At 41.7% G+C, this 26,639-nt stretch overlaps 1 protein-coding gene across 1 annotated transcript in view; it reads left to right on the top strand.

Annotated features, from left to right (window-relative positions):
• Positions 1-532: 532 nt before the first annotated feature.
• Positions 533-26,639, top strand: part of NPSR1 (neuropeptide S receptor 1) — a 61,092-nt gene continuing 34,985 nt past the window's right edge. The window contains exons 1-2 of the mRNA XM_009886207.1: positions 533-679; positions 14,947-15,079. Coding sequence (XP_009884509.1) covers positions 533-679; positions 14,947-15,079 — 280 coding nt within the window. The remainder of the gene's footprint in view (positions 680-14,946; positions 15,080-26,639) is intronic.

Below are 26,639 nucleotides of genomic sequence, written 5' to 3'. Positions count from 1 at the left end.
TTTGCTAAAGCAGGAGAGCGTGTTGATGTTTGTATGTGGATACACTGTAATTCTGTAGGTAATCAAAATCAAAGCAGGCTGAGCTAGGGTAAGTAAGGAAAGCTGCTGGGTGGAATAGCCAGGCTCCTGAGCTTAATGCAGGGAGGAGGTCCATGCTTTTACAGGTGTGCCTCCCTCGAGAGCTGACAACTTGGGGTGCAAGAAAATCCAGAGTCCACAAGCCACATGGCTGGGTCCACACGTACTGACTTTCTGACTGGCTGGGGCTCCTGCTGCTGCAAAGAGCGTGTGGATGGCTGTCGTCAGAGTTGTACTGAGGGAAAGCTCAAAGGGACGATGCCAGCTTGGCTTGCTTTTTTTCTTTTTTTTTTTTTTTTTTTTATCACCCAGCTGCACTGAAGCCCGACGCCTCTGGTAGCCAGTGGTGGAGCAGTGAGAAGCTGGTTTTGTTGCTGTGCTTTTACAGGAGAAGCCTGGCTGCATTAACTCTTACAAAAACAAGCACCTAGACAACTCGGAACAAAATCCAGTGATGGAGGGCAGCTCCACAGAAGCCAGCAGCAGCTCCCTGGGAGGCACCAGCTGGCGGGATCTTACCCTCGTCACCTGCACTGAAACGGTGACTTTCACTGAAGTGGTGACAGAAGAGGAGTGGGGATCCTTTTACTATTCTTTTAAGGTATTCATTTAAGGAGTGCATTACTTTTCTCACATGCTTGCAGCTTTGGCACATTTTCAGCACCTCTGCGGGGAGGCAACTAGGATTACTGAACTTTTTTGCCCAGATATTTGTGGGGTTCTCCCCTGCAAAGACAGCATGTGTGAGGCGTTTACTGAAAAAAAAATAGTTGTAGGAATTGGAGTTCTGACTTTCAGGTGTTAGCCAATTGTATCCCCTTCCAAGAGGGGACGGTACTGTTTTTCTGTAGAGGTATTGTAATTATAAATGCACCTTTAATCAAAAGCTTGTATTAGTTTAAGACACCTGTTATGTAATTTCTTATAGCCATCACTTTGACATAAGGGATTTCCTTTCAATTTTCCAGCTGCAACAAACATTGTACACAAATAAGATGGTTTTTTTGCTGTTTTTTTTTGTTGTTTTTTGGGTTTTTTTAATCATGAGGGGCAGATTCTGATTAGTTGGTTTGTTTGTTTGCTTTTAACTTGAGTGGGGAATGCAATGCCTCTTGAAGGCTGCTGTTAAGAACGCACCAGATGAATCATTCAGTAGTGAATGCTCTTGAATGACATGGGAAGTGTATTCATTCATCTCCCCAGACAAACATCACGGTTGCAATATGTGAATGTAGGAAAAAGATGAAAGAGGTACTGAAATTCATTTTTCCTTCAGATTTCTGTGGCTGTTTTCATTGCTTAATTTCATGCTGCCTGCCATGTGTCACTTCACTGTTGTGGCACATTGTACAAGTTCAAGTTATTAAAAGTCTGACAAGGAGTACCCTGCCGTTCCTTCTGGAGCTCAGGACCAGAGAGATCACTCTCAATTGGAATGATATCGGCACTTAACAACATTTGACAATATGTTCAGAGGCAATTTTGATTTCTGTGAGCTTGTTAGTGCTCTGATGCAACATCAGTAGAATCAGTGGAATTGCAACAGGTTTCTACCTCTGTTAAGGAAAAAGTTGATCTGTAGTTCTACTATTAATTAATGAGGGCTTCTTTTAACATGCTGCTGATACATTTTTTTTTCTTGATAAAACTTTCATATCTAGGATTTCAGTGATGAAAATCCTTTGTTCTTTTCTTTTTTTTTCTCATGTTAGACTCCTAAAATGCTCTTGAAAAAAAGCAGAAGCAACAAGCAAAATATTCTTAATAACTTTCTTTTTATCTATCTCCTTTCTTCTCTCCACACTTACGGCTGTAAATCTGAACAATGTCACGGGAGCAGTATTTTATAATGTTAAAAGTGACAATTAATTCCATGACAAGGAAGTCCCCAGGCAGAAAAATGCTCCTTAATAGGGGAGATTGAGTAAATTACAATAATTAGGAAACCGTGGATAGTCATGCATGCTCGTCCATTGCTAAAGGAAACTTGATTCTGTTAGCTGAGAGGTTCTCATTAGATTTGCGCTCCTCCATCAGACGTCTAGCTCTGGCACATATAGCATGAACTTTGCAAGGAGGTTCACTGATTTCGCATCAATTACTAGCTGTTGATAGGCATGGAGATATTTTGACTCTGGAGACAAGTGACAGCTGGTGCTGCTGCAGGAAAGGAGGGATGAAGCACCTGCTCTGACGACTACGGTGCAGGGAAGGCAGGGCTCCCTGCCAGCAGTTTCAGCTCTCTGTAAAAGTTCACGTGTGGAAGGTGCTGCTGATACCTGCTGACTCGGCTGGCTGTCCTCCATCAGCGCTGCCCACCTTGTGGCTGTGTCCTTGCCCCTCCCAGCAAGCCGCACAGCATCTCCTTCCTCTTCACAAGGGTCTGGTTAAGCAGCTAGAGCAAGTTAAGTTCAGCTTGGAATAGACTGAATGGATTAAAAAACAGAGCCCAGTGCTCAAAATGTAGCTACAAATGGAGTTTTGGCCTTTTATTTGGATTTTCAAAGACATTGTAGCCCATGGCTGACAGTAAAGGCAGGCTAGATGAACCACAGGTTGTCTCCAGAGCCTACATGCTGGGATGCAGAAGTCTAACACAGGGAACAGAAGTTATTTCTGCTTGGGAAATGCAGGTGTAACCTATCTTATGAAAGTGGTTATAGGAAGTCATGATCTAAGTGGATAAATGGAGACAAGGGAGTGATGCTCACCCAGTACCTGGAGCAGTTCCTGTGTTAATGACTTTTTAATGATTTTACCCAATGACAGCTACATAGTGTATCTCACACAGTGCTCACAGGAGCAAGTGCCGGTTTCTTCTTTTCTTCCCATGCTTCAGAAGGACAGCCTGTTCCCACCTAAGGTAGTGACTGTGTTATACTGTGATGGTAATGTAAAATAATGCGCCTTAGAGCATTTCAGTGCCAAAAAGTCCTGTTACGGGATGAGCTGTGAGTGCTTCCCAGCTCCCTCTTTCAGAAGCATTTGAGTTTCTGTCTACTTCTCTTCAGACCTTAACAACTAAATCCTTCACTGCGTCAGATTGGAAAGCATTTTGCCGGTTCAATTAGATTTCTTCTCTTTTTGTTGTTTTTTTTTTGTTTTCTTTTTTCTTTGGCTGGGAAATGGAGCGTTTCATCCACTTGGAAGAATAAATGTTTGCCTTCTTGCAAATAGCTCCTTGCCCAGCTGCTAGCCAAGGCTTTGCCCATGAAGTCTGCTTTGGGACCATGGCCATGTGTGCTAACTAGGCTGGGCTCTTGGGGCACAGAGTCACAGCCTTTGGGGCATGATTAGCTGCACCCACGCACCACACAGCGTGTAAGATGAGCTGGTGCTTCCCACAGTAAAGGCACTGGCTCATCCCCACCTATGTGCAGGTCTTCCTGCTGTGTCATGGCAAATGGTCCCTGAAAGCCCAAACTGTATTTCTTCCCGGGTACCTTTACATGAAGGCATCCAGGTAGCTTACTGTCTTACACCACATGCATCAGAAGTCCTCTTGGTTGTGTCAGCACCAAATTCGGAACAGATGTGCAAATCGGTATTAATTACAGCTCTAACCTCCCAGGCCAAAGGAGAGTTCATTACATCCCTTTACAATCTGCCTCATATGCATTTAATCTATGTGTAAAAGGGCTCTAAGCGAGCGTCAACTGCCCTCTGCCAAATACAGTAATGTGAAAAGAACAGAGACCATCTGAACACCTGTGGCCTTTCTCCACTTTAGGACCTTCTTAACTCTGCAAGCCTGACAAGGTACAAACCAGAAACCTGCCTGGAGAGAAGCTGAAATCTCAGAATAGGTTCTCCTGGTAGTCCACAGGGCTGGGAGGCTTTGTCAGGGCTGGAAGAAGCACCTCACCTTGCCAGGCCCCCAACAGCCCCAAAGCTTCCCCAAGGGTAGGAGTATGTGCTTGTCCTCAGAGAGGAGTAGGGCTCATCTCTTTTATAAGAGGTCTGCTGAGAAACGGGGTGCCCTACTTTTATGCAACAGAGTAAAGGTTGGAGTGTTCGAAAGGAGAAGAGTCCCATCTGTTATCCCTTTCTCAGTGTTCCCACCATCATCTCCTGCCTCCCAGGAAGGCTGGCTGACTTCCATGATCTAATGCATTTGCTTGTTTTGTTTTCTGATGTGTAGGGTTGAACCCTCACCTGTGCAGAAGGACACAAAGATTTGGTCATTTACACCCAAGGTTTTTTGGGAACCCATGCCACTGGTCCACATGTTGACATCGCACTCCCTCTGGCCCGCAGCAGTGGCGGTTGAAGTGCTACAGCTCTCAGGAGGAGCAATGTGCACATCAACTCCACCAAAAATAGTCTTACACATGTAATCTAAATTCTCTTTTTTTTTTCAGGAAGGAATGTTTGGGACTCTGACTGTCCTTGCCCCACACTGTAGCATTCCCAGTATCCTCATTTTTTAGCCCGCGTAGCTCAGACATTAAACAAGACTGCATGGCCATGCCAGAGTAAGCACAAATCTAAGAGTATGTGCTGCTTATCCACGGAGCCTAATGCTTTTTACAAAGGTCAGGGCTTACCATCCCCATCAAAAACCTGAGGACACCAACACGTGGGGAGAAGGTTTGCCTTGACTTGTTTTGTAGGACTATCCGGTAAAAAGGATTTGGCACCAGGTGTTCTCAGAGCATGTTTAGGTCAGAATCTGTTGTCCCTATAATTTCTTTCAAATGCAGGAGTCTCTTTATCTCCTGGAAAGCATTTACCTATGCTACTGCTCATTCTGATTTTCAAGCACACCTCACAGAGCATCCCATCATTGAATACATAATAGAAAAATAATAATGGGTGCTGTCAAATTTCTGGAGTAATCTCTGCAAATACAATCATACATTTTAGTAAAATAGGCATATCAAATAATTCATAAGTAACTTTGCAATCTTTCGGGGGGGGGGGGGAGAAGAGAAGAATTAAGTTTACACAAGTAAGGTGTCAGGAACTCCTGAACGCAGCCTCTGCAATATGCCATAATGACTTTTGCTATTCCTGAGATGCTGCACAGAGAATGTAATAGCTGATCTCCTTGTGAAATAAATCTGCAGTGCTTTTGGCCAGGCTGGCTTCATCTAGCAGCTTAAGCGCAACACAGAAATGATCTGGCTGTTTGGCAGCCTGACTGGGGGTGGCTGTGAGCCGACTGGTTTTGGCTGTTTTATACTAGCAACCCTCACACTTCTGATTTTGGCAGTTTAATACTAGTAAGCCTCATACTTCTGACTACATGGTCCGCTCAGCCACATAGTTTGCGTTTGTCTGCCTCTCCTATACAAATATGCCTAGAAGGTATTAATTTCTCTAGTTTTTTAAGAATTTTTAATCGTACAGATTTGGCATACTTAATCATTTTACCCCTTTTTGTGATCAGGAAAAAACAGCTTTTCACAGTTTTTAGTAGGACTATCAAACACATACAATTACGGATGGACCATTGAGAGACCTAATATTATCTCTGCATATCAAAAATATTCTAGGAAAAGATAAATAGGTACACCATGAAAAATGCGTCTTTCCTGATGACTTTAAAATTAGGGATGTGCTGGAGGGAAGGGATGCCATCCAGAGGACCTGGACAGGCTTGAGAGGTAGGCCCATGGAAACCTCATGAAGTGCAACATGGCCAAGTGCAAGGTCCTGCATGTGGGTCAGGGCAATCCCAAGCACAAACATAGGTTAGGAGGAGAAGGATTGAGAGCAGACCTGAGGAGAGGGACATAGGGGTGTTGGTGGATGGTCAACATGAGCTGGCAACGTGCACTAGCACCCCAGAAGACCAACTGTATCCTGGGCTGCATCAAAAGAAGTGTGGCCAGCAGATCAATTGAGGTGATTCTGCCCATCTACTCCACTCTGGTGAGACCCCACCTGGAATAGTGCATCCAGCTCTGGGGTCCCAACATGAGAAGGACAAAGACCTGCTGGAGCGTGTCCAGAGGAGTGCCACGAAGATGATCAGAGGGTTAGAGCACCTCTCCTATGAAGACAGGCTGAGAAAGCTGGGGCTGTTCAGCCTGGAGAAGAGAAGAGTCCGGGGATACCTTGTAGCAGCTTTCCAGTATCTGAAGGGTGCCTGCAAGAAAGCTGGAGAGGGACTTTTTACAAGGGCGTGTAGTGATAGCACGAGGAATAACGGTATCAAACTGAAAAAGGGTAGATTTAGAATAGATATTAGGAAAGAATTTTTCGCTATGAGGGTGGTAAGGCACTGGAAGAGGTTACCCAGAGAAGTTGTGGAAGTTCCGTCCCTGGAGGTGTTCAAGGCCAGGTTGGATGGGGCTTTGAGCAACCTGATCTACTGGAAGGTGTCTCTGCCCATGGCTGGGGGGCTGTACTAGATGATCTTTAAGGTCCCTTCCAATCTAAACCATTCTATTATTCTATGATATCTGTTTGTCTTCTTCTGTGGAAGTTTCCTAGGGAGCAATGGGTAAAAAAATCCTGCAATAACCGAGCAGCACTGTCACAATTTATTATCCATCTTTTACCAAAACACAACAGAATGGCAAGTGCGAGCTATCTGCTAGTAAAATTGTATTGTTACCATTTGCTATTGACTGGAAATCTTGCCCTCTATCCCAGTCACACCTACAGAGGATTTTCGGGCAAGTTGGGGGGTGGTTTATTTAGCTGTTATTTCTGCTTGGAAAGATCACAGCAATTCACCTGCATTAAATGTTGTGCACTGAAAGGACTCTGCCTTACCCATGATGGTGAAGTCAGAGCTAAGAAAAACATTTTTAAAAACCTGGAGATTCACAAAAAAACATAGATACAGTTTTGCTAGATTTCAAAAAGAAGTGAAAGTAATCTTAATAACATAATTACCCCTTTCCATAAGAAAGTGTGCTGATTTAGTGAACGAGCTTCCTGAGTTTGTCTGTTTCCCTAAGTTCTAAAAAGGAGAAAATATTATAGATTTTTCATCTACATAACACATTAAAATTCACAGACTATGAGTACAATACCATATAGACACAAGCTCATGCAAAACTGCTTCTCAAGTTTGGCAGAATAGAAAACATCAGCTTGGGTCCCTTCCAGCTGTGCCTTTCTTCCAGCCACAAGGACCTGTGGAGAAGTGACTGTTGCCAACACCTCTGGCGTGTTGTGAAGGCCTTGTATGGCAACACATCCCAGGATCTCCAGAATGACCTGTAGCTATGTGCTGGGAGGATAACACAGCCAGCCTGTGAGAAATCATCTCAGTAAAGCAGCCTCTGTGCTGAAGGTGATACAAAAACTATCAGGCATGACCATTGCCATTGAAATGGGAAAGCAGCAGCCCCAGAAGCAAACCTGGGGTTGAACTAACATTTATGCAGTTTGAATCGGGCTCCATTCCAGGCAAAGCTAACACACACACACAAAAATAAAAAAAAACAACCAACAAAAAAACATCAACTCCTAGAGGGTTTGTTGCCTGCCCAAGTGTGTTTCTTTCAAATTCAGTCATAGTGGAAGCACTTTCAAGGACAAAATATAAAGCTTAGCTTTGAGTTTTCTCTTTTCTCAGTCTTTCTTATCTTCACATGAGTTTTCCCAGAGTTTTTCAGCATCATTCAAATTACTTTCCCAAAGTTTTCAGACACATCTTATATGAACACTGTATAGAAAAATCTTCTTAGTTTTGCCTTGCTAGATGGAGAACACTCTTTGACACATCTTATATGAACACTGTATAGAAAAATCTTCTTAGTTTGGCCTTGCTAGATGGAGAACGCTCTTTCAAAATGCGCTGGTATTGCAGGAATGGCCAGTACAATTTCTGCTGCTTGTGACAACAGAAGCATAAGATTTCAATGATCTTCCCAGTTGTTAGTGTGTTTCTTTCTCACTGAGAAAAGGTTTATCTGTAAACGAATCAAGAGCAATCCTGCCATTTTAGCATTTTCCCCAAATCCTCCTTCCTTTTTTTTTTCCTTTCAGATTTCTTAAGCATTAGAAGGCAGTTTGAATTAATCATCTGAACTTTCACATTCAGCTGCCTAACATTTACTGTATGAAGCTTACTTCTAGACTAAGTATTCCCACCACTGTCCCTCTTTTGGTAAAATATTTGTTGCCCCTTGCTTTGTTCCTTCTTGACAGTCAGAACTGCTAGCTACAACTAAAGTATGTGTAACACACCTACAGCACACACCTACACATTCCTGCTGTTGTTTTTTTTTTCACAACCCAACTTGCGTTGAGAGTTTCAATACAAGCAGAAGTATGAATGCTTCCAGTTGGTACTTTAACCAAGTTTGTTGTATTAAAGAACCTTTATTTTGTAGCTTATAAAACCAACAATAGTCATGATCCCTTCAGTGGCATCGTCCTTGACTTCTGACAGCTCATTGTTTAAGCTCGTCACACCCTGGCAGAAATTCTGCATCTCAGGCTTCCACATAAGCATAAGACAAATGCCACCTTATGCTTTTTAAGTGCTTTTTCCTAAGACTAATATGTTCACCCTTGACTTGCAGGGTGAACTTTATTTTATGTAAAGATTCCCACAAGGATCTGAGTTTTTCATGTTTCGATGATACAATAAATAATATACAACTTGTGCAAAGCGCTCATCTGATTACATCTGTATAAGTACCTTTTAGTTTTAAGTACATTCCTTAAGAAAATAGGTCTTATGCATACTTGTGTGTGCATAGTATTTCAGGTAGGGGAGGACTCCTGGAGGTGACCTGCACCAACCACTTGAAAGAAAACTCAAACTATACCAGATTGCTCAGGGCAGTGTCCACTCAAGTTTTGAACCTCCAAGGATGGAGATCTCACAGCCTCTCTGGGCTCCCATCTCAGTGTTTGACCACCCTCATGTTGAACATTTTTTTTCTGGTATCTAATCAAAACGTCCCTTGTTACAACTCTTAGTTGTGGCCTCTTGTCCTTTCATTGTGCACTTCTGAGAAGAACCTGTCTCCACCTTCTCTTCACCCTCCCTTTAGGTAGGCAGCAGTTAGACCCTACAAGACTCCTCTAGGGTTTCTGCTGTGGAGGAATAAGCCAGTATGAGACAGAAGGTTTTTTATTTATTTTTGTTTATTTATTTTAATATGAGGTTGTGCCAGTACCTTTAAGACTCCTTAATTAAATTGTGCTGATGAAAGTCTGTCTTTGATAATTTTTTTTTTCAGTGTTGCACTCTAAAGCACAATTTGCCTTAGAGGTAAACTGACTATAAATCCCTGATTGGAATCAGTCAGGCTGCATGGCACCTGTCTGCCTCAGGAAAACTAATCTTCCTGGGTTTGTTTTTTTTAGTGTTGGTTTTTGGTTTTTTTTGTTCCATTCTAAAAAGGGGCTATTAAAATAACAAATCTGTCCTGAACATTTTCAGTATTGAAAGTTCAAGGCTCCAGAAGTTCTACAACAGGGCCAAAATAATGCAAAATCCAGACTCCTTTCTTGCATGGCCTACAATTAAAGTGATTGTTTCAGAGGGTGAGAAAAGATTTTTCTCTTTTTTTCCTCCACTTCTAGTGGCAAGCCTGACCGTGAGCATGACAGTTCCCCAATTTAGCAAAGAGATTTATGTGTTCTTCTTATGTGTTAAGGAGAACATCCTTACAAAATTGTTTGGCTTGCTCCATGATTATCTCTCTCTTACAATCTCAATTGCTGCAATCAGTCACACTAAGAACATAATTTTTAAAATATACTAAAGGCAAGCAGTCAGACCTTTTACATATTCCCAGCATTTAATCAGCTGGCACGAAGCAGCTGTTTAGAGACTTAAGCCACTAGTGACCTGTGATATGAGGGATCAGTGTTTCTTCTTCACCCAGGTGACCAAAAACATGGAGCAAGAAGGCACCAGGTCAGTGAGGACATGAATGCACTATAGGCCCCCTCTCCTCACATTAGGAGGCCAGCCAGTCACATTAGGAAAGGAGTACTTCTCCCTCTCTTTTTCTGTTTATTTGCTTATTTCTTACCTGGCAACCTATTTTTTCCGGGCTCTATCCCAAACAGCCTCAGCACCTAGAGCAAAACTGTTTCACGTTAGGTTCCTGTTCAAGTACAAACGTGCTTTGTCCATTGATAGCGGTACCTCTCCTATTAGGCAACTTCTGTGATGTCAGACAAAGGCTTCTGTACCTCAAGACATGAGCAACAGCATCTCCATTGGGATGGGCTATCAGATATATCCCTGTTCCACAGCCACAGCTGGTGCCCCCCAACAGAGGGGGTGTAAATCCTGAGAAATGAGTGAGCAAGGAGGTTGTTTGGTGAGAACTGGAAGGATGGCACCATGGCACCAAAACATCTCCCAGTGGCTCTGAGAGGATTTAACTATGCTCTTGATTAAAGCTGCTCACAGGGATGATCTTTGTCTCAAATATAAAGCAGAATAACCTCATGCTAGACTTATTGCAGCCTATGAATTCAGAAATTGTGACAGAGAGACAAAATAACAAGCCTCCTCTACAAGCAAAGGAAAATGCACACAATCTTCAGACAGGTTTTCTGGCTTACATTTCACCCATGAAGAGGCTTGCTTCATTGACTAAAGCTGGTTTTAATCTTCAAGCAAATTAGCAAAACATGAATATGTGCTCCAGATGTCAAGCACTTCCATGCTCCAAACACAGCAGTCTTGTAGAATAGCAGTGCGTGCAATGGTTGTAGTCAAGCCAAGGAAATCCTCTTGACTTTGATTTGTTCTGTGACCTTAATTAAGTCACCAGCATCTTTATGTTTTCTAGTCTAAAAGAACTGGTGTATACAACTCACGGCATTCTCATGTAATGTAGTTAGCAATGTCCATGGCAAAAACAGCCCTTCCCAAAAGAAAGCTTCCACACAGGGGTTTGGGAGATGTTATTATCTTTCTTTTTATCCAGAATGCTGCTGATGTCTGTGCAACGTATTATTAAACAGTGTTTTTTGTAAATCACCCTGCTGAAGGTTGTTGCAAAAAGAGGATTTCTCCTTGATGAACAAACAAGACATGAAATGAAATGCCTCTATGTCTAAGCAACTTTAAGGTGACCAATAAACCAGAATTACAGAAAAATGCACCTGGAGTGAAGTTGAGGGATCAATCAGCTATCCCTCTAATCTAATAGCTATTTTTTAAGACCTTCATAGATAGAGGTTTCACTGACTCAACCAGTCTATATATATGGTCTATTTTTAAGTCGATTTTTTAATATGATCGACCTGCATTCTGTGCTGTATTTTCAGTTCACTGATTTTTGGCCAATCTGCAGTAGATCTGAAGAAGAGATTATTCCTTTCCTTTTTCACATCAGTCTTTTTGCATCTTCAAGGTTCTGTTCATACTTCGCTGCAGTCTGCTTTTTGCTAGATTAAGCAACTTCATTCAAGGCTGGGTTGGTTGGTTTTTTTTTTTGCATGGCTATGTGCTCTAGACTGCTGTCAATTTATTGCTCGGTGTCTCTCTGGAACCACGGTGTCCAGGAGTTTGCATAGTCCAGCAGCTGGGTACAGTGGAAGAGTTAGAGCAGAGGAATGCAAAACTAGTGTTGATCCCACGATGGTGGTTGTCACTCTCTTGGCAGGGTGACATTATTAAATCATGTTCCACCTGTGGGGCACTTTACCTGCTGCATGCAGGGGAGATGTTTCAAAGGCTCGCCCGACATGTTGTGATTACCCCCATTGCACTGTGCAGTCCTACACTTCTCCTTTGTTGAACAGCATCTTGATTTTTTTCCAGTGCATGCTTCTAATTCATCAAGATCATTTTGAATTCTGAGCCTAGCTTCCATGAAGGCCTTTATCGCGGTGGGCATCCCATTAATAACCACAGAAGTTTTCATTCTGCAAGCTAACACAAACTGAGAGAGGCTGGAGTGATTTAAGTTGCCTATTGTTATAGCTCCTTAATCCCCAAGAATGAGATCTGTTTCTCTTCTCTCTGAATGCCAGCTACCACAAATAGATTAATAGAAATTTTGTCTTTATTCCTTTGTCTATGTCCTTTCAAACTTACCTCTCCAGTATTCAGCTTTTGCACCCTTCACGTTGTCTTTGTAGTATGGTTTAATTGTACATTTCCGTAGAGCCTTAGCCTGAAATTTCTAAACTGTTAAGCATTGCTTTTTAACTTGGCAGGAGGGGATTTAAACTGACCGTATGTGCTGCGCTCCTATGGTGGAGAAACACCCCTCTAACACAGTTTCTGTTGCTCCATAGGTATTTCTTCTGTGGGAATCGGAAGAATATTGGAGTGTCAGATCCTTGTTCTGTTTGTATCTGTATCAGTATAATACAGGAATACAGAATTTCTTTTAAGGAAAATGCTCTCCTGATCTTATAGCAGAGAATATAGGAACAAGTCTTGCCCCTCAGTTTTCTTCATGAGTGAAAGACATTTTCTGAAATGGAAAAGACAAACCAAACCCTGAGGAGAACCCACTGGTTTCAAGAACTGAAGTGATGGGAAAACTTACCATTTTTAATTTTAATTACCTCCCAAAAAGACACTCCTTCCAATTTATTTACAAAGCAAAACATACCTGTAAAATAGTTCCACCATGTCTCTGACACACATTTTGAAGGGAAAATTCCAAGAAATTCAAGACATTTGCAGACACTCAAAAAAAGGTGGAGGATTTTTTGTCTAAAGGCTAAGCATCCAGCCCACACAAGTTGTCCTATCTAGGTCACTCTATAATCAGTGGAGACAGGCCATCCCAAGGTAGGTGAGATGAATGGTGACTCATCTCTGAGATACTGCTATTATCTAGGCTACGCTATGACAATTTAGAGTAGTTGTCTCTCTTTAGAGCTTTAACGTTAGGTGAGATGACCCAAATGGTAGATTACGCTGGCAAAAGTTATCATGCTGGGAAAAGCAAAACCATCTAAACACCGCCTTCATTGCATGCTTAAGCTAATCTCAGAATGCAGCCTCAAATTGCTCATATACCAGGTCTTGCCTTTCTTGCACACCCAGGTAACCCATAGGGTAGCATGGCTACCTACCTGGAGCAAAGCTGAGGCTGGTTCCCACAAGTGGGTCCCCAGTAGAGGAGGGACCATAGCTGCTGACCAGGAGGGAGCTAAGAGCTGACGAGGCACTAAAGCTCACAGCAGAGCAAGTAGCTCCTTGCCCCTACTCCTTTCCTGCCATATCACTTTCTCTCCCCACGCTCACAGCTGAGCTGTTTTCTCTCTGCAGGCAGCAGCAGCAGCACTGGTTTCTGCTCAGCCAAAGTCATGGGCTTGTGGCTGCCAAATACTTTTAACGAGTGCTCTCCCCTCCTTCTGCACCATCATCAGCCCAGTCAGGCAGTCAGGTTGTCTCACTGACAACCTCCTTCCCCCAACCTGGTCAGGACAGTGCCTTGAGGGTCATTTCTGTAGGGCCAGCAGCTGGGACCACTCTTTAACTGCAGCCCTTATCTGTCTCCTCCATTTTCCACTACCTCCCACATTATGGGTTTGGTATCAGGAACTGGGAGATCGCAAATGACTGCATTGACATAAGCAGTTGACTCATCCCAGTTGCTAGGGTGTGAATCCAGGTGACCAATGGAAACTGGAAAGCCACGAGAAGGCAGAGCAGGGGGCTGAAGGCTCTTCGGTATTTCATTCATATCAACTGTCTCTTCCTGAAACATCAAAGGCAGGTGTGTGCTCAGGAGCGGCAGGCTCTGGAAGAGGGGGTCCCTTATGGAAATTGGGCTTACCTTTAAAACTACCAGTTCTGCTGAGCCATATATCTATTTTTTTTTCTCTCTTTGACTATAATAATGATGTGTATATCATTGCTGCTGGATACATTAGAATTTTTTTCTCCTTAGCTCCCCTGCTCTATGTCCTTCAAACTTAACTGTTACTGTGAAAAATCCCCTCTCTTCTACTTGTCTTTGCAGAAGAGCAGCAGAAACATCTTCCTCCATGCTGCTACATGCAGCTTTATACAGGACAGGTTTTTGTAAGTGAGGATTTTGCAAAGTGAAGAATATTTTCTCCAGCTGACCCCATGCTCACCAAACTCAATGCTTCTCAGGCATCAGAGCTGGCTGGCCATTATGGAGAAAACCTAAACTTCACACTCTCACATGGCGAGGGGAAACCTACAGAGTGGTCACTGAAAAATAACTATCCTGCATCTAGAGAGGACCAAATGGGTTTTGGTAGGTCAAAAGGAGGGAGAAGATCGGGCACAAGCTCACAAAACAAGCAAATGTGGATACATACACCGTTGTTCTTGCAGCCAGACGATCCTGATGCTTTGAGAGTGGGAATAACTTTTTTCTTACTTTCTTTTCTTTGTACACACTACCACTAGGGGACGTTTTGTCATCGCGTATCGCTTGCTGCAAAATTTTACTTTTCCTTGCAGTGGGTCATGCTTTCTTTTCAATCTTGGTGCACATCTAGATCATGGAGAGGACGTCTGAATTTCACAGGGCTTGTGGGTGACCCAGACTCCCTGGAGCTGGGAAGGAGAGAAGTATTTATTTCCCCCGTGTCTCCGAAGGAGCCCATCTATCAATATTCCTTGCAAAGTAAGGCAGCTGGTTATTTCACAGCTTGCTGGAGCAACACAAGAAAACTGAGGGCTGCCTCTCATTTTAGTGTTAAGCGCCAAACACAGACACTGCTAGTGGTTTTGTGAAGATAGAAGTAATATACAGCCACTGCAAATCAAACCGGAATGAACGTCACCAGCAGTGATGCATGTTAAGTATTTTCTGAGAGAACAAGAATATATTTTAGACTAAATAATTAGAAATCAATTGGCAAAACTCACATTTCACTCCTTTTTTTCCATTCTCATCTCATTTGTCCTAGGATAACTGACTGGCTTAACCCAATTCACTACCCATCCACCTACTGATACACCTTTTCCCCTTCTTTCCAATGCAGACAGAGCAGCTGGTGACTCTTTGGATTCTTTTTGTTGTCACAATTGCTGGGAATGCCATCGTGCTCTTCTCTACCTGGAGGAGGAAGCGGAAATCTCGAATGACCTTCTTCGTTACACAGTTGGCAATCACAGGTAGTGTGTGGGAGGGGAAAGGGCATCTGAAGTGCACAGGAATCACTATTAAAATGACAAATAAGAAAACATAAGTTGAGTGGTGAAGAATTCAGTTGCCGCCTAATGTCCAGCTCCAGCTTGCCATAAGATGGGTGGATGGCTGCTTATCTTAGGGCTCTGATCTAAAAAGATGTTGCTAGATGTAGTAATGTCTGTGTCAAATGCAGCAGCTGCAACTCATTGATTTCACTGAATCTTATCTTCCAGCCTGAATTTGCATCCACATTTCCCAGAAGTTATGTCCATATTTATTGTCATGGAACTGTTTAAATTAAACTGGTTTAAGATGAATCTCTTGTGTTTTTCTACTAAAACCCTTTCTAAAGTACTTCATAACAGTATTGCTCTATCAATTACACTCTTGCATTCAAGAGCAAAAATAACAAGAGCATAAGCAGCACATTGTTTCTCTGTGGCCTTGAATGGACTAAATTTTTGGCGTTTTAAGTCTCCCAAGGGAAAATATGTGCTGTTTCTATAACAGTGTCCTGCTACTAATCCCTGCTTACAAGACAGCTGTGCTGTATTGTTTGTGTATATAGGAAATGTTTATATGCTTCCTGTAGCTTTTTTTTTTTTTGTAAGATATGGTAGGAATTACAGCACTTTTCCACTAAAGATCTATTTAACATGTGATTTCTCAGCAATATTTCATCCTCCTTTGATGTCTGTTGTATCTCTGTTTAAACTGGAAAAGCAAAGGACTACACTCTCCAGTTTTCAACATGCATTCTTTGCAAGCAAATGAACTCCTGCTCATGGTCTCAACCATGTCTGCCCAGGAGCTCATCATGTTTGAAGAACTACTCTCAGTTGAAACAGTTAGACCAAGGTGTGCAAAGTGATGCAAAGGGACCGGCCTGTAACTACAGGTGATGTAAGAGTTCTTGAAAGGTGAGGAGGTGAAGGGTTGTGGTGACTCCTCTTCTGAAGTGCTGATGGCTGTTTTTCCTGTTCGCCTGGGAGTCACCTGCAATAAATGGTTTAGCTCCTTATCTCAGTTGTGACTTTCATGCCACTTCCTTCGTGTGCCGGCGGTATTTTCTGCCAAGTAAGGTGTGTTGCTACAGCCTCACAGCACAGTTTGAAAGCATCAATCACAGATCAAGTGTTACAATGTTCACAGGAGTGTCAAACTAGCCAGTTTCTGCTCAAAGAGCTCCCAATCCCAGGTGAATATATGGAAGATGGTAAAAGGTAGGCAGTCAAGCAGTAGTGTGGGCAAAGAGCAGAAGAGCAACTGAAGCCCTAGATGGACACTGTCCATTTTCTACCTACCATCATCAGCAAGCAGAGTACCAGGGCAACCATCATGAGAAGGGATTTGGAAAAGAGAAGGGTAGAAAATGACCCTGTGTGTCCATCTGGCACAGAGAGCACGAGGGCTGGGCTTGCTGCCAGAGCAAAGGCACACATAATACATACACCAGCATGGTACAAGAAGATGGGTCCTAATGGGAAGAGGTCAACTAAACAGCAAAGACTCTTGTCCTAGTGAAAAAACAAATATATTTACTGCAACAGAGAAAGAACCAGCGTAAGGACGTGGGTGTCCAGGTCACGGGAATAAAGCAAGAAGCAGACAGAAGTGTCTGTACCAGGGTAACGCAGAAGAAGGTTGGTTCACATGAGATGTACTAGGAGGAAGCTACTGCTGTTGCTGCACTGGATAAGGGCCTGGGTGGGAATTTTGCCATTTTGGACTCATAGGCAAGGCTGACTTCTTGGATTAGAATGGAGGTGGATAGAGAGTTATTCACCAGGGGTTCAAATACCATCTGCATGAAGGGAATGGAAGGCATTGCAAGTGCAGCTTGGAGGGACCTGGAATAACCAGCGGCAAAGACAACAAAGGCGAGTATCCCATTGGTTGTGGGCTGCAAATAGTGCTATACAGCTGATGTTACATTATTATTGACTGAGGTCCATGGGTTCCACTTGCTGATTCTTCTGACGTCCCTTCCTTAAAATTATCCCTGAATTTTAAAATTAGAGCTTCAAAGTGCCTGAGTTCAACAGTCTGTTCCATTTCATATTACAGAAATTCACATAGAAAACTCACTTGACATTCGCATCTGCAATATTAAAAGAAGTAACACCAGCTTGAACAGCAAGGCTCCTTTCAAGCAGCATTGACTTCTTTTTTGTGATGCAGGAGTCAGAACTCTAATTTATCTTCCCGCATCAAGAGTTCCTGTCAGTATTTTGGCACAAAGAAATTACTTAATTCCTGAAATGGAGCCATTTCACTTTCTTATCTTCAAAAATATTAATAAGAACAAAGCAAGCTGGCAACAGTCATCATTCTTTCACAACAAGTTATGAGGTAGACGCAGAACATTATGAAAACACTGGCTTGTCACATTGCTTTGACATGCCAGGCATATTTAAATCCTACCAGCTAAAGCCTAATCTCCTGGCAAACTGTTTCTGCTTAGTCAATATTACTACTTCCATCTATTTTGGGATTCTTGAAATATTTATTATTTCTACCCCGGTAGCAGAGAGAAGAATAATGGATATAGCTTTATCAATGCAGGCATTTGAAAGCCATTTAAAAACTTTTTGTCTATTGATCTGTGGCTCAATAGTTGAGTAGTGTCCTCAATTCTCACGTCTTCCCACTAATGTAGTACCGAAATGAAATGAAAATATATACTTCGTGTTAGAATAAACAAGGTATTCAAAGCAAATTGTGCATAATACATGAATAGGAAATGAGCACTGTTGTTCTCCTTGACTGGTTGCCAAGCCAGATGCAGAAGAGAGTAACTGACTGATTGAGGCTTCTTTCAACCCTGCCAGAATTCAGTGGTGCAAGCCACTCGGCAAATGCAGAGATAAGACTCATACTGATCCCTTACTATGTCATAATTCAACGTGGTGCTCGAGGGTGCAGGGATCTGTAGGAATGTGAGTAATCCCTTCAACTTCAATGTGCTTAAAGATGTTGCTGAAGCTTGGATTCAGAATGTTTCATATTAAAAATATGCCTATACAATGCCTGTGTCAGTACCGCATTTAAGTCTATGTTTAACTCTCAGTTCATGCATAAATCTCTTTGAAATTATCTCGGAATTAAGCACTAGGAAATCAGCTAAGAGTTAACAGCTGAGTTGAACAATAGTACTAATCACTCAGCATCAGCTAATTTAACAAAGAGGAATATTACTATGTTTGCCTTGTGTTCAGTTTGCTTTTGGGCATATCCCTTTTTTGTAAAAATGTTTTTCTTAGAAATAAGCTCGTCTCTGAAGGCTGAAACTAAAGCTAGGTTTCCTGCAGATTTCTATCTCCAAGGCAATTTAGTTTCTCAGAAAGTGTAAGCTCTGAAGATTACCCTCGGTGGAGGGTATTCTAAACACTTTTTCCCAAATAAATTTCTTCTGAGTTTAGCACAAGTTATGCCCAGGGCATAGCTATCTGTCCTGGCAGGACACCCCTCACATCTCTCCCTACCTGATGCCATTTTCCATAAATTGCAGAGTCTCAATGTCTTTAAGATCTTTGCTTCTGAATGAACTCACTGAGCGTTTCAAGAACAAAGAGTGGGGTCTGACAGAGAGGCAAGTTCCCAGGTGCTCTATCATGCTGGAAATTTTCAAGTGAAATACGGTTGTTTTCAGAAAAGATGGTTTGTCCACATGTTTATATCCATTTAGATCACTTTACCCAGCTCTACCAAATGAAGGCCTCTTAACTCTACTGTCAAAATGTAAAAGCAGCAGACATGAGTATATGTAAAGCACAATTATTTGAATAGCATTGGACAAGGAATATCATTTATTGGCTAAACAGTCCATTCAATAAAAACTGTTACTATTTGACCAATTCTAAAACCAATCAAGAAATACATTAAAAACCAAAAATCTGCAAAAAAGTAATTTACTTCTCAGTTTTCTTCATGCAATTTCAAGTACCAGTGAGAGAGGGATGTATTTAAGTTCCTTTTAATGGGTGCATAGTTTATTAAGTTTTTTTCTCCAAAATTAACATCGGAAAAGGTGGAGCTGGAAATGTCATGACCATTTGCTCTGTGAGTTTCTCTTTCTATTCCAATGTTTAGCAGAGATCAGTACCTTAAGAACAGCGCTGGATTTTGTTCATTAGTAGCGGTAGAAATGCAAGTAGGCACTTTACTGCATGCCCAGTTTTAAGCTGTAGACTTGATTGGAAATGCATTCTCATGTGTGTATTGCTGTGGCTGTAATGAAGAAAGAAATAAAAGAACATCAGCTAACTTCTGTGGTAGCCTACATATAAACAAAAAACCAGAAGACGACCTGTAAAAGTATTTAGCTACAGTCTATATTGTGATATAAATACCAAATCCTAAGTCTGCCAACTAATCTGCTAGTTAGATACACTAAATAGGTGCATCTGACTCTACTACTGCAATAGCTAAACACAAACAAGCACATTAGAAGCTGCCCTTTTTTCTTCTGTTTTTTTTTTTTTTTTCCTTCTTACACCAAAACCACTATGGTACCGGCTTCTTTACCGGACTTTGCCTGTCCTTCATTATTTCTCTTCCTTGTCCATGTGACTTGAAGGAATGAAGATGACTTGTTACTCCCTGATTTGTACAAAAGCCTAATATAATAGCACCAGTACCAAAATTAACATTTAGAACAATATTAACAGATAATTGCCTCTGTTCCAGCTTTTCATCTGGAAAATGGTACTTGTAATATTTCCTCACTTCAGCGAGATCATACATATGAATTCATCAGTTTTACAAGTACCTTAGACATCACAGTGATTATGAGCATTGGAAGTTAATTGCATAGAGCCAATTAGCAGCTAACTCAGCAAGTCACCTTAATGGAGGTGACTGTTGGCAGCCAAAAAGCCCATAGAATTCCCAGTTATACTGGAAAACTTATACCTTGCCAGATGGGTCTTGGCTGGAACTTGCCGTCTGATTTACATGATTGCCTACCCAAGACAGAAACCTAATGCAGACTGCTGAACTGAAACAGAGTTTATTTCAACAATTCCCAGAAATCTGTGGCTTTTTCCTCGATCCACACCTCTATTTTGTGCTAATTTGTGGGAAAAAAATGAAGCCTGGGGAAAGGGGAGAGTCATTTGATTATTTTTTTTTTCCTTTTATGTGAAGGAAATCTTTCAATATCCCACCTGCAGAAAAGAAGACTTGGAAGAAGTTATAATAGTACTGCACAGTTCATTGATAAAATTGAAAGAAGGATATCTGCATTTCTTGTGTTCATTATATCCTAAAAGCTCTTGAAACTGTAGTCAATATATGGTAAGGAAACAGTCTCTGCTAATGCATCATCTGTTTTCTACACTAGATGTTCCCATCACTATTTAAAAGGATATGTCAAAATTGGGAAGGAAGACTGGGATTTGTTAATATTCCCTCAGGCCCAGACACTGAAATTTGCTGGAGTACCCAATGGCAGCTAAACTCCCCAATTTTCGAAGCAGCCTGATTCCCAAACACCTATTTGGAAGTCCAACAACTCTGCAAATCACCTGAGTGTACACACGGCTTGAAGAACAGGGGAAGAAATAGATTATATCCACCTTTCCTCTGCAGGCGAGAGAAACTATAGTGTTTAGTACGACTGTTCATTTTGTATTCACAGAATAAATGAGAATCAATTTACCAAGAGCAAAAATGGTCTCTGGGAGTAAACACAGCAATATTAACATTGCTTATTCAGTACATCCCATGAAACTATGTCTAGTTCTCTGGACTCAGAGTGAATAAGAAAATTCATTACTTGGCTGCATTAGTTGCCTGGAGAAGAAACAATCATTTTCCATCCTGATTCTGCCAAGAAGACTAATCCAGTGACTAGAAAACAACACGGGACTTAATTTAAGTTAGGTATGTATTAGTGTATGTATCAAACTGAGACATAATGCAGGATAAGATAAATGTGGTCACTGCCTGCAATACCCCGTGGTAGCACGTGGCAAACCAGATTTGATATCCATTGCCACTTCTGGTAATTTAATACCACCTAGCAGAAACTCAAATTCTCCTTTGAACATTAATTCAGATTTGAAGATGAGTCATGGTAGCCTAGGTCATAATAAGTAACTTGGACACTGACACTATACAATTCCAGTTTGATATTACGAGTCATGTTTTACTATACTCTTAGATTTCTTATGTGAACAGCCAGGAATATTTCTGTACATCTCTATATAATCATTCTTGCCTGCATATAGGGTTAATCAACACAAGACTCAATTTTTCCTGGGGAAAATAGAAAATATCCAATCCATGCTTCCCACTTAAAATGCATTTTCTCCAAAACCAAGCCTGAAGTAGATAGGCTAAAAAGTGGAATATCCTCAGAAGTTAGGCAAGGAAACCAAGAGTGAGCATTAGCATCAAAACCGAGTGACAGAAAGAAGCTTTATGCAAAAGAGGAGACAGTCTCTCGGGTGGTATCAGGACCTCTATTTCACAGTGTTTGGTCTTACAGCCAAGGGAAAATGAACACGGAAAACCAAGTAGATTTCATGTTTTAGAGGTGAAATCATGAAGCCAGAGGTCTGACAGAGAACTTGGCACCCTGAAAATACGTTGCTCCAATCCAGTCTAGTAGTGTAGGAAGAACAGTAAAATGGAGATTAGCACACAAACATTCAGTCTAGTTACAAAACTTCCTTGTAAGGTTTAATGTAAAAGAAACTGCTTTTGGTGCAAGATGGGCTCTCTTTGAAAAGGCAAAGTTATGCTCCCACAAGACCGGGTCTCTAAGAAAAAAGGTGACCTTGGAGGACTGGCAGTAATCATGTGGTCTAAGGCAGTTGGATTGCCTTTGCCTTCTATGCATGCAGGCAAGAGAATTGGAGTCAAGGGTGTATGCTTGGAAAGCCAAGGAAACAGTGCTGGAGCTGATCTCATTGCAGTAGCCAGAGAGTTTTAGTCTAGAATATGGCACCCCAAAAAACAGGCTGGTTAGTGCCCCACCAGGAAGCTCTTGTAGAGGTGGGACCCTCCGAGAGTGTAGAAGTGAGCTGTAGGCTTGCTGACAACTACTTCTTCTGCTTTAGTTTCCAATTCCTAACCAAATTCAAAGTGGTTTTAAACATCCTGGACCCAAGCTTGTGTACTCTATATTTTGGCTAATGCTTACATATTTTTAGACACCTTCTTAACGGCCCACTGTGAAGTCCAGGGCTGTACACAATATTCCTGTTTTCTGTGACTCTACCCACTGTAGCTCACTGCAGTCGGAAACAGTAGCGCTGGCACAAAACCAAAATAAGCTGAAGTGCTGTATCTATAACAGTAGAATGCAATGGCCCTCCCATTAGTGGAAATATAAAGATAATGAGCTCTCCAAATTTGCTACTGGAAGCAAGAATGGTCATCCACTTAAAAACCCTGTAATGACTGTTATTTATATAGCCTACTTTAATCTTACAAATGCAGGAACAAGATGTCCATGATTCATGGTTTGTAATTAATGCAATCACAACACACTAGGCAGACATCCTTAAACCAGTGTATTTCAGCCTGTTGTCTCTGAGCAGTGGTCTTCAGGTAGCAAAAAACTCTTTGCAGCATAGCTCCAAGTGTAGAGCTGAGGTCCCCGAAGATAAAGAGAATTCATGAAGTAACCCTCTTCTCTACCATTTACTCAATGTACAGCATCTACATACTATACTAAATTGTTCCAAAAGAGGACAGTTGGTGTGTTCATCATCCGTAGGCACTCAGAGTCCAATTTTCAAAGTGCCTAGTGATACAAACTCTATTCCCTCTGCAACTGCAAAACAGCAGACACACTCCCCCCGCTTGCCAATTGCTCCAGTACCAATTTCGGTGTAAGATATGGTGATGTGGGTTTTTTCAAGTTGCACCGGACTACCTGGGACCCTGAGAATTTAGCAACAAAGATGAGATGCCCTCATTTCATCTGCATCTCAGTCACTCCATCACTCTCAAGCCATAGAAATCTTTTTTAAAATTTATTTTGTGGAACGGTAACATATTTTCAGTAGAGGTGTGGATTCCTGTGCAAAGAATTTGTGTCTTTCCTTATATAACCTTTGGAGGCTTAATAATCTTTAGTCCACAAATTCCCTGCTTCTAAAGCAGTGAAAAACTAGCTCCAGCACACCTATACATATTCAATACAATACACAATGATTATTCCTTTCTAGTGTACGTGCGTATTTAAAATCACAAGCGGGCACCAGACTTCTGTTCCTAAGTCACCCCTGAGTGGCTTCAAATGCCATCCCTAAGGCCTGGGCCCCTGGACACTCCCACATTGGAAATAATACTATAGGTGGAACATCTTGTGACAATCCTATCTTCCAAAATCTGTCCTAGATCATGCATTTTTAAACCAGGATGGAATCAGTTGCTCTGTTTGCTTTTCTGGGGTAATAAGTCATTTCTGAAAGGATTAAAAAATGATGAATGGACTTTAGATGCCCTATCTTTATACAAAGGCACCGTCTTCTCATTTCAACAGACACACACAGCATAGACTTGATTCCATTTCCCCACCTACAGATTTCCACATAGGAGACCCACATTTACCATTTCTATTATTTTAAAAGGAGCTGTCATTATTTCAGATCTTTGCATACAAATGCTTTTCCTGACTAGACATCCTTGTGACTAAAATGAAAGCCTTTCCTTTCAGACAGTTTCTGCTAGTAGCTTTTTTTCCCATCTTTCACCTTCAATGCAATTTCTCTAACCCTGTGCCGAGACCTGCACTGTGCAGCTAAATTACTGTGCCATCGCAGCTCTGCTGATACCAGTAGGGCTGTGTGGAGATTATAAAGGTTTTCCTGGCCAACTACACAGCACTTTTCAGGGCTGTAAGACAAAAATGCAATGAGGTCTGGGCATGTATGCTAAAGTCACCATACGGTATTTGAAAGAAAACACAAAAAGAGCAATGAAATTCGAATCTTAGTAGCTTTTCTAGTTAGCCTAGGGAAATGTGAATTAGGCAAATACCTTCAGATGCCTTCTTTCTCTCATAGATGGGTGGTTGAGTACTTTGGTGGCAACCTACATTTGCAGGTCTTTGAGGCAAAGGGATTTTAATCTGTGACCTTCCTCACCCGGGGAAGTTACTGTTATCCAGGGCATTGCACCTTTTGCTTCATACAGCATCATTATTAGCAGGGATGGTGGAGGGAAAATGCTCTGTTAGCTTCTTGCCATGAGTAGGTCTAAAGAAAGCATACGGCTCGACATCAGTCCTGGGAAGCAGAATGGGACATAACTGTCATAGCGATAATTGGATTAAGCTTCATGACTGCATTCTTGCACACTGGTATTCATTTTAGGGATTATTCATGCCATCTATTTTAGGCGCCTCACTTAGGTATGTAAGATACAAAGTCACTCTCCCTGTGCTCCATTTATAGCCAATAGAGGAAAACACTGTGAGCTGCCTTTAAGTTTCACTGACCGGTACAGAAGGATTCAATTACTAATTTAGATCCCTCAAGTTGACTGTGTAAATCCCTCCAGTGTTTGTATGTCACCAGTTATGTCAGGTTTACTATTTGTCTTTGATAACTATGAACCTGATCTTCCACTGTTTCAGTCAGACCTCATAAAGCTCTGACTCAAAACCCACCCATAAACGCAAAGTTTTACAGATAAGTTATTTCTCAGTACTTATTTATTTATTTACTTATTTATTAAGCATAGCAAGACATATCAACATGTTAGACATTTGTCAGTGTTAAACTGAGGTGGCTATATTCCATAGCCCAAACTTTGAAATCCCGAAGAAACTTGCAGGTAAGTCATGTATTTCTCTGCTCCTATTAAGCCAGGCAGGCAGTCACAAGAAAGAGAAAAGGGTGACAAGAACAGGAATAGTCAAAATAGGATGGAAATTACATCCGGACAACCCCCCAAACATTTAATTTCCAAGTCAGACTTTTTGCTACTTCTTAAGGAACAGGGATAACAGCACTGAAAAGCAGAAGCAGTTGGTTGATCACACTGATTTCTTAGACTGAGAGGTTACTGATAATGAACAGAAGCAATTTTTCTTGCAAGATGTTTGCGCTTTGATTGTAAACTAGCAGAAGAGAACGATAGACAAAATATCCAAACATGACAGAAGGCTGCAGACTAGAAGTGGGGAATAGGGGGTTTCAGCACAAGGAAACAGTTTGTTTTGAAGCTGTAGAAACCTGAAAAAAACATGACAAAAAGACAAGTTTAACTATTTCCTAAAAAAAAATTTTTTTTTCAGCCTGGAGAAGAGAAGGTTCTGGGGAGACATTGTAGCGTCCTTCCAGTACTTAAAGGGGGCCTACAAAAAAGGGTGGAGAGGGACTCTTTATCAGGGAGTATAGTGATAGGACGAGGGGTAGAGGTTTTAAACTGAAAGAGGGTAGATTTAGATTAGATAGTAGGAAGAAATTCTTTACTGTCAGGGTGGTGAGACACTGGAACAAATTGCCCAGAGAAGCTGTGGAGGCCCCATCCCTGGAGGTGTTTAAGGCCAGGTTGACGGGGCTTTGAGAAACATGCAAAATTTTTAAAAATCAAGGGGACTTTCTCTCTTATTTAAAGTATTTTACTCAAGAACTGCACAGCCATGGACCCTTGCTCATGGAGGTCAGTAGCAGATCCCCTCTGAAAGGGCTGAAAAGAAAAAGTGGCTTTTTCTGTCAGCCCTAGCATGGAATTCAGCATCACCACTTCTGAGGCCAGCTTTCTACATAACCCTGGAAAAGTCAGGGACGTTTGGTGTTTTATTCATCTCTCTAAAAGGAAGACACCATGTCACCTCTTCCATCTTTCATTTACAGAGTCAATTTAAATTTGGGTTCCTGGATTTCCCCGGCAGAAGCACATGCAGGCACATAGCAAGCCTGACACATTTTAAATACTGGTCCTGTTAGATGGCACGGCCCATTTGGAGTAAGCCTCACAGTACTGACTCCATGGGACCCATGAAGGCTATGCTACAGCACTGCTTCACTTGTCCAATATATGCATTTCCAATCGCTGATGATCTTCTCTGATGAGTTTTTACAGCTCTGTGATACTCAAACTCCCTATGAAGCAGCAACTAAATTTTTTTGTGTCAAAGAGTTATTAGTGGCAAATCCCATTGCTCTAAGTCAGACACTCATGAAATTTTAATGCACAAAAGACAACACAGTGAAAAAAACCCACCCACCTGAAATCTTTGCTTTGCAAAGGTATCTGATCTAATATTAATAAGTGTCAACCACAACAGTTGCACATCAACTGGGTTTCTCTGAAGGATCCTCTCATAATATTATGCTGCAATATCATACCTCTCACAAACACTGAAGCTTCTTAAACAAACAAATCAGTCGTGAGTCCTGTACCTTTGCAACCTGGCTGTAAGTGAAGACTGTTTCTAAGTCTCCTTGCATGGGTATGCCAGCACTTGTAGTTTGGCAAGTTAACTGGAATGGCAGCCCTGTCACCACAAACGTGGTTTTCATCAAGTACCTTCCAAATGCACAGTTTGCTTTCCATGCAGTAAGTAAACTAACAGGG

Source organism: Charadrius vociferus, unplaced genomic scaffold, assembly GCF_000708025.1.
Source record: "Charadrius vociferus isolate BGI_N301 unplaced genomic scaffold, ASM70802v2 scaffold545, whole genome shotgun sequence".
In the NCBI taxonomy this organism is placed as follows: Eukaryota; Metazoa; Chordata; class Aves; order Charadriiformes; family Charadriidae; genus Charadrius; species Charadrius vociferus.
Note: the sequence above shows the minus strand (reverse complement) of the source record. Positions and strands in the feature narration are given on the sequence as shown.